The sequence below is a fragment of the Pipistrellus kuhlii genome, unplaced genomic scaffold (assembly GCF_014108245.1).
Source record: "Pipistrellus kuhlii isolate mPipKuh1 unplaced genomic scaffold, mPipKuh1.p scaffold_m20_p_5, whole genome shotgun sequence".
NCBI classification, from domain to species: Eukaryota; Metazoa; Chordata; class Mammalia; order Chiroptera; family Vespertilionidae; genus Pipistrellus; species Pipistrellus kuhlii.
The window spans coordinates 73428881-73442856 of record NW_023425551.1 but is presented as its reverse complement, the minus strand read 5'-3'; the positions used below and the strand labels follow the sequence as shown (position 1 = coordinate 73442856).

Here is a 13976-nt window from a genome sequence, read left to right as displayed (position 1 = left end):
AAGATGATTTGAGGGGAGTAGAAGGGTTGGAAATACTATTCCATGAGGCTAGGAATTGATTTTTCAAATTTATTTTGTGTAAATAACATCTGAAAAAGTTATCTTTGGTCAGCCAACTTTTCTTGTGAAATAAAAGTAGATTCTGATACTGTTCAGGAACAGTCCAGTCATTATTACCTATAACAATTACTGCCTTGATACCCTTTCAGTTTCTTATTTCAAAATGTGCTGTTATACTTAAAACTTAACATCAAATTATATGTTCTCAAGCCAAGTCTGAAGTGTTTGAAGTAATTAAATTGACTGTGAAACTAAGAGTTTTTCCAGAGAAGACTTAGTCAAACTGACATAATCTAGTGCAATATCTAGAATTATTTGCCAGAATTAAACATTCTCAAAGGAGATTACCTTCTCTGCTTTTGAACTGAGCTATCTCTTCCCAAATTTCAGAAGGTTAGCCTTGGAATGGGAGACATGTATAGGCATAGCCAAGTTAGAGGTAGGTATAAGCCCAAGCCACTATAACAATCCTAATAGTACACATTGAGCATATGTCATATGTCAGGCGCCAGGTTAAGCTCTCCATAGGCAATGTCTTTTGAATCTCACACTGCTGTGTGGTATGTTTTAGTAGTACTCTCCCCCCATACACACACCCTCCCACACACAGACAGGAAAAGAAGTTTAGAGACATTAAATAAGTTCATAGAGCTAAAAAGTAGAAGACTGAATTTTTTTCTCTTTCAATATCCACATTCTCACACTACACTATACTGTGGGGTGTGATGTGTAGGGATCATGCTTTGACTTGGGACTTGAGATATTCCTGAATTCACCTATGAATTGAAAGTCTAAGGAAGTCTAAAGATAGAGTATTATAGCCAACTACACATTGAAGTTATTGTCAGAAAAGATAGATTTGACCAGAACTTAATACTTTAACCCTAAATTGGAATTAATTTAGCTAATGGACATAATGTAATTTCCCAGAAATGTAGTTGACTTCAGAGTGTGATTTTAAAAAGTCACATGCCACCAACTTTAAACGTTTTGAGCAAAGGCAGTTTTGGGAAATTTAGGAGAGATTATAGGCAGGAGAATTATTAAGACGTGTGCCCTGACCAGGAATAGAACCATGGTCTCCTGATTCGTGCGTTGACATGGAGCTCTCTTTTTTATTTGAGGTCTGATTATATCCTCTCTCCAGCCCAAATAATGACTGAACAAAAAAAAGCTGTCTTTCTCTAATTCTTTCTTTTGAGAATGTTTTAGAACAATAATTATACCAATTTTGATAGATGTCTTGGTGAAAGTGCAAATATTTTCATTTTTATGATAAATAAAGTAGGTTCAGCAGGCACAAAGGACTTATTTTAATTCCATAGCAAGTCCAAAGCAAAGAAAACATCCACATATTGCCTAGAAAACTAGCTACATTAGCCAGAAAAGCTGCTTGTTAGGATTTGAATAGACTGTATATGGTGAGATTGGTATTTCCTAGCAGAGGATGTCTGCCTATCCAGACACATTACCATATTCTAGGAGCTTATCTTCAATTTGATAATTTGAATGTTAGTAAATTTAGAAGTGCTTGGACTTTAGTGTGTGTGTGTGTGTGTGTGTGTAGCGATAACCAGCTAACATGTTAATCAAACAAATATAAAATCCAGCCCTCACCGGTTTAAAGTTGGCCTGTGGACTGAAGGGTCCCAGGTTTGATTCTAGTCAAGGGCATGTACCTTGGTTGTGGGCACATCCCCAGTAGGGGCTGTGCAGGAGGCAGCTGATCTATGTTTCTCTCTCATCGATGTTTCTAACTCTCTATCCCTCTCCCTTCCTCTCTGTAAAAAATCAATAAAACATATTTAAAAGAAATATAAAATCTATATGTCACTTTGCTAGTTTATAAATAAAAATACCAACCTAAGACAAGATACTTGGGTTTACTAATCAGTGCAGTGTTCCCTATAAGTTACCTCTTATTTGAAGACAAAAGTTGAAGCAGAATACTATGTGGTAGGTATGTGAAAATAACAAAAGGAATAGTAGATAATAATAGTAAAATGTTTTTCTAGTTAAACTAGTTTGAAGCATTTCTTTCCTCTTTAGAGAGATACTTGTTACACAGATATGTTCATAATCTAGATCACATGTGTCAAACACAAGGCCCGCAGGCCAAATCCATCCCGCCAGGCCTTGCAATGTGGCCCGCACCGCGCTGTCATCACTGCACTCCGCTGCATTTCCATCACAATGACAGTTTATGACTGTTCAGTAAACCATTTGGCCCGCGATTTAGGCTGGATTTTAGATTTTGACCCCTTCTCTGATTGAGTTCGACACCCCTAATCTAGATGCTTTCTACCTTGGTGTGCTAGAGTTGCACTACAAATGTTTGCTTCCATGGTTCTTTTTCCTTGCTTTTGTTATTGACCATCTTCTGCCTTATTAATTGGGTTACTATCTAGACTCTGACAAGCCAGTCTTCTCTTTAAGGAGATCTTACCCTGATTATGTATATTATTATTCTATTATGAGGCGGGTATGGGGTACACAGTCTCAATGTTGCCTCCATTTATTTTCTACATGTACAATCCTTATACTTCTTAGGTACCGGGAAGCCAGTGTGGAAGTGATGGAGGTAATGTCTCGTTTTGCTGTGATTGAACGTGCCAGCATTGATGAAGCTTATGTAGACCTGACCAGTGCTGTACGAGAGAGACTGCAAAAGCTACAAGGTCAACCTATCTCAGCAGACTTGTTGCCAACGACCTACATTGAAGGGTTTCCCCAAAGCTCTACAGCAGCAGAAGGGACAGTGCAGAAAGGTACTTCTTAGCATCATTTGCTTCTGCTTCCTGCCTTTGGAACCTGCTTTGCTTGGTCACACTGATACTTCTTGGATTGATTGAAAGGAAACTTAAACTACAACCTGAATGAATCACAAGGACTCACATAGAAGGATATACAAATTCTCTTATCTTTCCAGGTATATGGATGTTTAAAAGCTTGGAATCTGTATGAAATCAAGTTTCTCTTCAGATATGACTAGGGCATGTTAAAGTTATCCATAGAAGTCTGACTGAGCACTTCCATCATTTTGCAAGTGAATTTATATTATTGTAACTTGGTTTCTTTATCAAAAGAAGCGTGAATTTTTTTTAAGGGAGACCTCAAGTACCAGGAGTTGAATCACTCAAAATTTCTAATCAGTTCATAGCACAATGTTAATGAGCTATGCAAAGGCCTCTCTCATTTTATTTTACTTCTTTTTCCCTTCATTGTGATTTCTCCCACTCCCTCCTAACCTCATACTCTCTTTTATACTTACCAATATATCAGTATTTGGCATATCTTCTTAAGTATGTATATGTCTTTATAATTTTACAATGTTGCTTTGTGTATGTGCTTTTTACATTTTTGCTTTTTAATTACAGTATAGTATTATATTTATAGAGCTCATTCTTTTTCTTTTTTTTTTAAAATATATTTTATTTATTTTTAACAGAGAGAAAGGGAGAGAGATAGAGAGCTAGAAACGTTGATGAGAAACATCGACCAGCTGCCTCTTGCACATCCCTTACTGGGGATGTGCCCGCAACCAATGTACATGCCCTTGACCGGAATCGAACCTGGGACCTTTCAGTCCGCAGACCAACGCTCTACCACTGAACCAAACCGGCTTCGGCTCTTTTTCTTTTAAAAAAATATATTTTATTGATTTTTTACAGAGAGGAAGAGAGAGGGATAGAGAGTTAGAAACATCGATGAGAGAAAATCATTGATCAGCTGCCAAGGTACACGCCCTTGGCTGGAACTGAAAACCTGGGACCTTTTAGTCTGCAGGCCGACACGCTCTAACCACTGAGCAAAACCGGTATCAGCTTTTTCTTTTTTAATCTTTTTAAATTGATTTCAGAGAGGAATGGAGAGGGAGAGATAGAAACATCCATAAGAGAGAACCATGGATCAGTTGCCTCCTGCACACCCCCCACTGGGGATCGAGCCTGCAACCCTGGCAGGTGCCCTGACTGAAATTGAACCTGTGATCTCCTGGCTCTCAACCACTGAGCCACACCAGCTGGGCCTCATTCTTTTTCTTAATTTTATTTCAAAATTAAGAAAATTGTTGATTTTATAGCTCTATCTGTATAGCTGTGTGTTTTTAAAGAGAAAGAAAGGCAAAGGGATAGAGAGAAACATCGAAGAGAGAGAAGCAACATCGGCTGCCTCCGGCACACCCCCTTCTGGGGATCTAGCCCAGGTTATCTACCTGACAAAAATTTATGATTTGCGCCGAAACCAGTTTGGCTCAATGGATAGAGCGTTGGCTTGGGAACTGAAAGGTCCCGGGTTCAATTCCGGTCAAGGGCATGTACCTTGGTTGTGGGCATATCCCCAGTAGGGGGTGTGCAAGAGGCAACTGATCGATGACTCTCATCGATGTTTCTAACTCTTTATCTCTCTCCCTTCCTCTCTGTACGAAATCAATAAAATATATTTTAAAATATATATATATATATATATATATATATATATATATATATATATAAACAACTTATGATTTGCATGAAATGCTTTAAAAAGAAAATGTACTTGGTGGTTAAAAACATTTTCTTAGACTAGAGTAAAACTAGGGCAATAAAATATTTGCTTTTTGGTGATATTAGATTATGGTGGTTCTAAATACCAGACCTAAGAGAATCTGGGTCTTACTTTTTTTTTTTTTCTTCCATTGATTTTTAAAAGTTCTTTATTAAGGTATCACATATTTATCCTCAACACCCCATTCAAATTCCCCACCTCTTCCACTCTTTCTCCCACCCCCCTATAGTCCTTGTGGGTCTTACATTTTTAATCAAATATTATGAAAAGGGGATTCTGTGGGATTTCCCAGAGAAAATCTTTCTGTATCTAGAAGCTTTTCAACAGGGTGTTCAGACATTTTTCATAGACTGTTGATCAAGGCTATATTCAAAACAGTGTATCCATTCTCCCCTTAATCTGTAACATGCACTTTTAGAACTATTATTTTGTAACATTGTTCTTATTCAGAAGAGCTCTTTCACTAAAAAAACAAACAACCACTTTAAATATTGGACATTTGTCAAAAGAAACTGTCTGGATACAAATGTAACAATTAACTTATTGGAGGTAAAAATAAGGCAATCTGTTATTACTTATAGAAATAATACAGATTTCTCCAGAAAAATCTCCAATAGAGTTTAGCTTATTTCTAGTTTCAGTGGTGAATTTGCCATGTGTTTCATGTTTTAAAATAAAATAAGATATGCCTTTAACATGGTGTGCTGAAGGGTAGTAGATCTAGGGAAGCCTGTGGGAATAACCATTGAGAAATTACTTTATTCTCTGATCCTGATATAGGAGAGTTTATCAAGCTGGAGTTTGCACATCCATTAGTTCTATAGGGAAAACACAGTGGACAATAAAAATGTGCCAGTTAAAAGAGGCAAAGTTATGGTACATAACCATTTGACGATGAAACATGTCATTTCTTTTTTGTTTGTTAATCCTCACCCAAGGATATTTTTCCATTGAATTTTAGAGAGAGTGGAAGGGAAGGGGAGAGGCAGAGAAAAACATAGATGTGAGAGAAACCATCAACTGGTTGCCTCCTGCACATACCCAGATCAGGGCCAGGTCAAGCCTACAACTGAGCTACATGCCCTTGACAGGAATTGAACCTAGCACCCTTCAGTCTGTGGACACTCTATCCACTGAACCAAACTGGCTAGGGCATGATTTCTTTATTCTAGAGCAGAGTCAGAAATGTAATTATCATAATAAGGAAGGTTGTCTTTGGTCTTAGCTTTGTGGATCATATTCTTAAAAAAAAAAAAAAATTTTTTTTTTTTTTTTTTTTTTATTTCAGAGAAAGGAAAGGGGAGGAAGAGAGAGAGAGAAATGTCAATGATGAGAGAGAATCATTGATCTGCTGCGTCCTGCACATTGCCTACTGGGGCATATGCTCTGACTGGGAATCCAACTATGACCTCCTGGTTGATAGGTCGATGCTCAGTTACTGAACCATACTGGCTGGGTGTGTGTTTCACATTTTATTATGTAGCTTATTTTTTAAATAAACATTCGAAATTTCTTTTATAATGCTTTAAATCATTGGTTCTTTATGTTTTTTCGTTTTGTTTCGAGGGCTGCATACCCTTTTAAAAATCTGTTGAAAGCTATGGACACTTGCTTGTCTAAGAAAAACACAAATATGCACATAAGACAATTTAGTGTGTGGTTTTTAGGAGATTCACAGATCCTCTGAAACACACACACCTCAGAATAAGAACTGTTACTATAAATTACATTGGTTTTTGGCTAAAACTCGTTGAGCATCTCTCTGGCTGATAATGAAAAGTATCTTTGTCGGTGGTCAAATATTCACTCAAATGGACATATTTTTTTTTTAGACTTATCTTTCTTATCAAGATACATTTTTATTTAAAATTCTAGTGTTGCTGAAACCGGTTTGGCTCAATGGATAGAGCGTTGGCTTGGGGACTGAAGGGACCTGGGTTCGATTCTGGTCAAGGCATGTACCTTGGTTGCAGGCATATCCCCGGTAGCTGAGATGCAGCTGATTGGTGACTCTCTCTCATTGATGTTTCTAGCTCTCTATCTCTCTCTCTCTTTCTCTGTACAAAATCAATAAAATATATTTTAAAAAAAATAAAAAAATAAAAAAATAAATGCTAGTGTTGCTGAAACCGGTTTGGCTCAGTAGATAGAGCGTCGGCCTGCAGACTGAAAGGTCCCAGGTTCGATTCCAGTCCAGGGCATGTGCCTTGGTTGCAAGCACATCCCCAGTGGAGGGTGTGCAGGAGACAGCTGATCCATCTTTCTCTCTCTCTATCCCTCTCTCTTCCTCTCTGTAAAAAATCAATAAAATATATATTTTTAAATGCCAGTGTTGCCCAGCCAGCATGGTTCAGTGGTTGAGTGTCAACCTATGAACCAGGAGGTCATGGTTCAATCCCGGTCAGGGCACATGCTGGGGTTGCAGGCTCAGTCCTCAGTGTGGGGTGCGCAGGAGGCAGCCAATCAATGATTCTCTCTCCTCATTGATGCTTCTGTCTGTCCCTTTCTGAAAACAAGTATATATTTTTAAATACAGTGTTTATAAAGAAGTCTGAGGTATCTGTTGCTTTAATGTGCCCAGTTTAAATATTAAGCTTTCAGATGCAGTTATATATTTTTTATAGAGTTCAGAATATTGCAATGTCTAGTGAATGGCTTATGATTGCATGTCACATTCCTGTGTATTCATCTGATGTGTACAACAAAAAACTGATAACAGAAATTAGCTGATCTAAATGCATATAACCTTTACTATCCTGATTCTTAATGGGTTCAAAGTTAGCAGTCCTGCTAAGCATGCTGCATTTGCAACTTTGTATTTTCTGTTTCCGAAATAGTTATATGTGTGTGGAAAGTTTAAGTAGTAGGATTACTTAAAAATAGTACTAAAAAATGGCCAGAGTAAAAAATTTCCCTTTAAGGCCATTTTGTAACTAGTTTGTGTTCACTAAGGAACTCATTTGTTCTTTCCTCCCTTTGCTTGCTCTTAATTCATTTCTTTCTAAACACATATTAAATAGCTTTTGAATGCATATGACATGAAACAGTGATGTATTCATATACACTATCATAAACAAACTGTCAAAGGTAAATGTTTTGGAAGTTAAGAGTCCTTGCTCACTTTGAAGAAGTAAGCTGCCATGTTATGAAAGGGCCTTTGGAGAAGGCCCCATGGCTAAGCTCTGACTGCTGCCCTCTGCTGACAGCCAGCAAGAAAGCAGGGGCCTCAATCCTACAAGCTGCAAAATGATAAATTTTGCCAACAACCTGATGGAGCTTAGAAAGCACTAATCAGCTTTCCAAGGGATTTATTTCTCTTTTGTAGTTATGGTCCCTGGAGTTGTGGAGTCTAGCTAGAGGTTAACCCTAAATAAGTTTTTGCACAAGTCAGCAACGCTCACTCCCATTCAGGAGAGAAGAGGAAATAGAAGGAAAAAGTAAACTTTCTTTGCAGATGACATTACCATACTTATAGCAAACCTAAAAAACCTACCACCCCCAAAAAACATTACCACCACTACAAATAAAAACAAAAACAACTAAAAAAGTGAGATTAGAAAGGTCAATCTAAAAATCAATTTCATTTCTATATACTAAAATTTTAAAATGAGAAATTGACATTTTAAAAGCAATATTATTGCCGAAACCGGTTTGGCTCAATGGTAGAGCGTCGGTCTGTGGACTGAAAGGTCCCAGGTTCGATTCTGGTCAAGGGCATGTACCTGGGTTGCGGGCACATCCCCAGTAGGGGGTGTGCAAGAGGCAGCTGGTTGATGTTTCTCTCTCATCGACGTTTCTAGGTATCTCTCTCCCTTCTTCTCTGTAAAAAATCAATAAAATATATTTTTAAAAAATAAAGTTAAAAAAATAATAATAAAAGCAATATTATTGGCCAAAACCGGTTTGGCTCAGTGGATAGAGCGTCAGCCTGTGTACTGAAAGGTCCTGGGTTCGATTCCGGTCAAGGGCATGTACATTGGTTGTGGGCACATCCCCGGTAGGGGGTGTGCAGGAGGCAGCTGATCGATGTTCCTCTCTCATCGATGTTTCTAACTTTCTATTCCTCTCCCTTCTTCTCTGTAAAAAATCAATAAAAATATATTTAAAAAAAATAAATAAAAGCAATATTATTGGCAATAGCATTAAAATAATGAAATTATCAGAGATAATGTTAATAATACATGTGAAAAACTAAGTCAGTAAAAACATCACTGAGCATCAACCTATGAACCAGGATGTCATGATTTGATTACCTCCTCAGGGCTCATGCCCAGGTTGTGGGCTCAGTCCCCACTGGGATGTGCAGGAGGCAGCTAATCAATGATCTTTTTTCATTATTGGTGTTTCTTTCTCTCTCCTTCCCCCTTTCTCTCTCTAAAATCAATAAAAAAAACATTTTTTTAAAAATCACTGAGAAATTAAAGACAATGATATCAATGAAGAGAGACATACTATGCTCATTGATCAAAAAGACTAAATGTTATCAGATTTATTGCATTCCCTTCCAAAATCCCTGTTGGATTTTATAGAAATTGACAAATTTATTCATAATTTGTATGGAGACCTAGCTGGTTTGGCTAGTGGACAGAGCGTCAGCCTACAGACTAAAGGGTCCCAGCTTTAATTCTAGTCAAAGGCACATGCCCAGGTTGTGCATTCAATCCCTAGTAGGGGACAGGCAGAAGGCAGCTGATCAATGATTCTCTCTCATTGATGTTTCTCTCTCTCCTTTCCTCTTTGAAATGAATAAAAATATTTTTTAAATGTGTATGGAAATGTAAAGGATGAGGAATAGCTAAACCTTGAAAAAGAACTAAATGGAAAGCTTATACTATCTGACTTTAAGATTTAATTATAAATTTACAGTAACTAGAGCAATGTGGTATTGGTATCAGATGAGATGGCCCCATGGCTAGGCTTAAAGATAAATGATGCAGAATAGAAAGTACACAAATAGGTCCCCTCATTTTTTGATCAATTGTTTTTCACAAAGGTACCCAAAAGGAAAAGGAAAGTTTTCTCATCTTAGTGGGTATTTTTTCAGCAAAAACTGCCTGAATTTTCTCCTTATACCTCAGCATATCAAAGAAAAACACACACAAATTTTTACAGATTTTTCTTACTAAAGAAGAAAACAAAGGAATGCTGTTTATCTTCTGTGGTCCTGTTCAAATAGAGTAACAGAGGATTGCAACATTACCTAATCTAGGAGAGCAATAATGAAGAAATCTAAAGCAGAGAAAACTTAGCTCTACTAATTAAGAGTCCAGCCCGATCGGCATGGCTCAGTGGTTGAGCATTGACCATGAACCAGGAGGTCATGGTTTGATTCCCAGTCGGGGCACATGCCTGGGTTGCTGGTTCAATCTTTACTGGGATATGTGGAGGAGGCAGCCAATCAGTGATTCTCTCTCATCATTAATGTTTCCATCTCTTTCTCCTTCTCCTTTCCTCTGAAATCAATAAAAACTTTTTTTTAAAAAAAGAAAAGGAGTCCTGAAATCCTCACAATTTCAATAAGTTTCATTGTTTCACTAAATACTAATAAATGGTTGGGTGTTGTACTTAGTGTTCTATGGGGTACAGTATACAATCCTATAAAGTACAGTACTCATCTTTTATAGATAAAAAACCAAAGCTTAGAGAATTATGTAACTTGCTCAAAGTCACATTGTAAGTTGTGAAGCCAATATTTGAATCGGGCCTGACTGTGGAATATGTTCTTTTAACAATTATGCTATACTTGTTGCAGATAAGAGCTAAAGGATTTTAATGGGACACCCCAAAGTTAGCTAGAATAGTTGAAGAGGATCTGATGATAGATAAAACTTGAGATAACCCTGAAGTACAGATAAGATTTATTTAAGCAAAGGGGAGAACAGAGTTAAAGAGTAAGAAGAGTAAGGAGATAGAATATAATATCTTGAAACATGGCATGTTCAGGAAATTATAAGGATATAACAAATTTGGGATTAGTGGAAAATAAATTTAAAGGGCAGGTGGGCTCTAACCAGTTTGGCTCAGTGGATAGAGCATAGGCCTTTGGGTTTGGTTCCGGTCAAGGGCACATGCCCAGGTTGCAGGCCTGAATCCCCAGTGGGGGGCATGCAGGAGGCAGCTGATTAATGATTATCATCATTGATGTTTCCATCTCTCTCTCTCTGAAATCAATAAAAATGTATTTTAAAATAAATAAATAAAAGGGCAGAATGGCCCTGCTAGTGTTGCTCATTGGTTAGAGTGTTTGCCTGTGCACCGAAGGGTCTTAGGTTCAATTCCTGGTCAAGGGCACATACATGGGTAGCAGGTTCCATCCCTAGCCCTGTGTAGGGTGCATGGGGGATATAACCAATCAATGTCTCTCTCACATCAATGTCTCTCTCTCTCTTTCTCTCTCGCTCTCGCTCTCGCTCTCTCTCTCATCAATGTTTTTCTCTCTTTCTCCCTCATACTCTCCCCCCCTCCCTTCCACTCTCTCTAAAAATCAATAGAAAGAATATTCTCAGGTAAGAAGTAACAATACAAAAAAAAAAAAAAAAGGAAAGAAAAAGATAGATGGTTGTCAATGCCAAATTTATAGAGTCGATACTTTATTTTGTAGGTGTGAGAGAACCATGACAATTTTGAACGGGCAGAGAAGATTGATAACATTGGTATTTGAGAATGTTTAATTTGTGGGGACTGTTTAGAAGGCATGTATAAAGAAAATCTGAATAAAATAGGGTGAGTTAAGATGGATATGTAAAATATATTTTTAAAAATATATTTTATTGATTTTTTACAGAAAGAAAGAGAGAGGGACAGAGAGTTAGAAACATCGATGAGAGAGAAACATTGATCAGCTGCCTCCTGTATACCCCTCACTGGGGATGTGCCCACAACCAAGGTACATGCCTTCGACTGGAATCAAACCTGGGATCTTTCTGTTCGCAGGCTGACGCTCTATCCACTGAGCCAAACCGGTTTCAGCAGATATGTAAAATATTTTGAAGTAGGTTTTAACTAAATAACTAAATAATGAGGAATAAAAGAAAAAAAACCAAAATTATTTCTTTTTTTAAACTTTTATTAGAAACTAGAGGCCCAGTACATGAAATTCGTACATGGGGAGGAAGGGTTGTCCCTTAGCCCAGCCTGCACCCTCTCCAATTTGGGACCCCTCAAGGAATATCTGACTGCCCTCTCACAATCCAGGACTGCTGGCTCCCAACCACTCGCCTACCTGCCTGCCTGATTGCCCCTCACTGCTTCTGCCTGCTAGCCTGATCACCCCCTAACCACTCCCTTGCCAGCCTAATTGACGCCTAACTGCTCCCCTACTGGCCAGATTGCCCCTAACTGCCCTCCCCTGCTGGCCTGGTCCCCCCCCAATTGCCCTCCTCTGCCAGCCCAGTCACCCCTAACTGTCCTCCTCTGCAAGCCTGGTCACCCCTAACTGTCCTCCCCTGCTAGCCAACTTGTGGTGGCCATCTTGTGTCCACATAGGGGTGACCATCTTGTGTGTTGGAGTGATATTCAATTTGCATATTACCTCTTTATTATATAGGATTGATCTCTCTTATAAGTACCAGTCTTCTAAAATGGCTGCCATTTCTGTGGAAACCTACATATAGTTAAAGTACCTGAAATTGAAACATTTCTGCATTAGATAACACAAATAAAATTCTGATTTTAAAAAATTTCTAAATGTGACCTCTCAACTTTTTCAGAGGAGATGCGAAAACAAGGCTTATCGCAATGGCTTGATTCCCTTCAGTTTGATAACACCACCTCTCCAGACCTACAGCTCACCGTGGGAGCAGTGATTGTGGAGGAAATGAGAGCAGCCATCGAGAGGCAGACTGGCTTTCAGTGTTCAGCTGGAATCTCACACAATAAGGTGAAGGCTAATAGCAGATTTCAAAGAGAAACATAGATCCTGTCCTTAAATACAGCATGATATGAATGGGGCATTTAAGTCATTACATAGATACTTTGCAACATGTTTTCTGTTTGTTTGTTTATAATACTTTTATTGATTTCTTTTTTTTTAATATATATTTTATTGATTTTTTACAGAGAGGAAGAGAGAGGGATAGAGAGTTAGAAACATCGATGAGAGAGAATCATCGATCAGCTGCCTTCTGCACACAACACACTGGGGATGTGTCCGCAACCAAGGTACATGCCCTTGACCGGAATCGAACCTGGGACCTTCTAGTCTGCAGGCCGACGCTCTATCCACTGAGCCAAACCGGTCTTGGCATACTTTTATTGATTTCATAGAAGAAGGAAGAGAAAGAGAGAAACATCAATGATGAAAGAGAATCATTGATCAGCTGCCTCCTGTCGCCCCCTACTGGGGATCAAGTTGGCAACTTGGGTATGTGCCCTGACTGGGAATTGAACCAGCATCAAACCACTGACCCACTCCAGCCTGGCTGGGTTTCTATTTAAAATTCTTGTTGAGGACTAAATAAAAGCCCAAGTAATTCTTTAACATGAGAATCACATTGAACATGTACTTTCTTTTCTTTTTTTTTTTCTTTTTTAATATATATTTTTTTTATTGATTTTTTTACAGAGAGGAAGGGAGTGAGATAGAGAGCTAGAAACGTCGATAAGAGAGAAACATCGACCAGCTGCCTCTTGCACACCCCCTACCGGGGATATGCCCGCAACCAATGTACATGCCCTTGACCGGAATCGAACCTGGGACCTTTCAGTTCGCAGACCGACGCTCTACCACTGAGCCAAACCAGTTTCGGCTGAACATGTACTTTCTTAAGAAGCAAGCTGAGCCCTGGCTGGTTTGGCATCTGCCTGAGGACTGAAGGGTCCCAGGTTCGATTCCAGTAAAGGGCACATGCCTGGGTTGCGGGCTCCATCCCCAGTGGGTGGTGTGCAGGAGGCAGCTGATCAATGGTTCTCTCATCATTGATTTTTCTATCTCTCTCTCCCTTTTCCTTCCTCTCTAAAATCAATAAAATATAATAATTATTTTTAAAAATTAGTTTAAAAAAAGAAGCAAGCTGAAAAATTTGCAGAAAATGCTTATTTATATAGTTGCATCTAAAGTATTTCCTTAATGACTGAACTATCTATAAAGGAGGAGGCTAGTCTTTGAATCTATGTATTTTCTTTTTATTTCCTGAATATTCCAGTATTATCTGATTTTTAAGTTTCTTATTTTAGATTTTTAAATTGATTTTTGGAGAGAGAGGAAGAGAGAAAGAGAAACATCAAGGTGAGACCAGAACATCGATGGGCTGCCTTCTGTACATCCTCTACTGGGAATTGAGACCAAAACCTGGGAATTGAACCGGGCAATCTTTCAGTGCATGGCCGATACCCAGTCATCTGAGCCACACTGGCCAGGGCTTATTACAGTA

At 38.5% G+C, this 13976-nt stretch overlaps 1 protein-coding gene across 5 annotated transcripts in view; it reads left to right on the top strand.

The window, feature by feature from the left end:
* The window catches only part of POLH (DNA polymerase eta), a 28326-nt gene that overhangs the window by 3136 nt on the left and 11214 nt on the right, over nt 1-13976 (top strand). For 4 of the 5 annotated variants that reach the window (XR_004983731.2, XM_036414493.2, XM_036414492.2 and 1 more), the window contains 2 exons: nt 2611-2828; nt 12315-12484. Coding sequence is in view for 4 of the 5 variants with exons in the window: in XM_036414493.2 (XP_036270386.1) it covers nt 2611-2828; nt 12315-12484 (388 nt within the window). In the remaining variant the exon portion in view is untranslated. The remainder of the gene's footprint in view (nt 1-2610; nt 2829-12314; nt 12485-13976) is intronic. The other variant, XM_036414494.2, reaches the window with a different exon arrangement.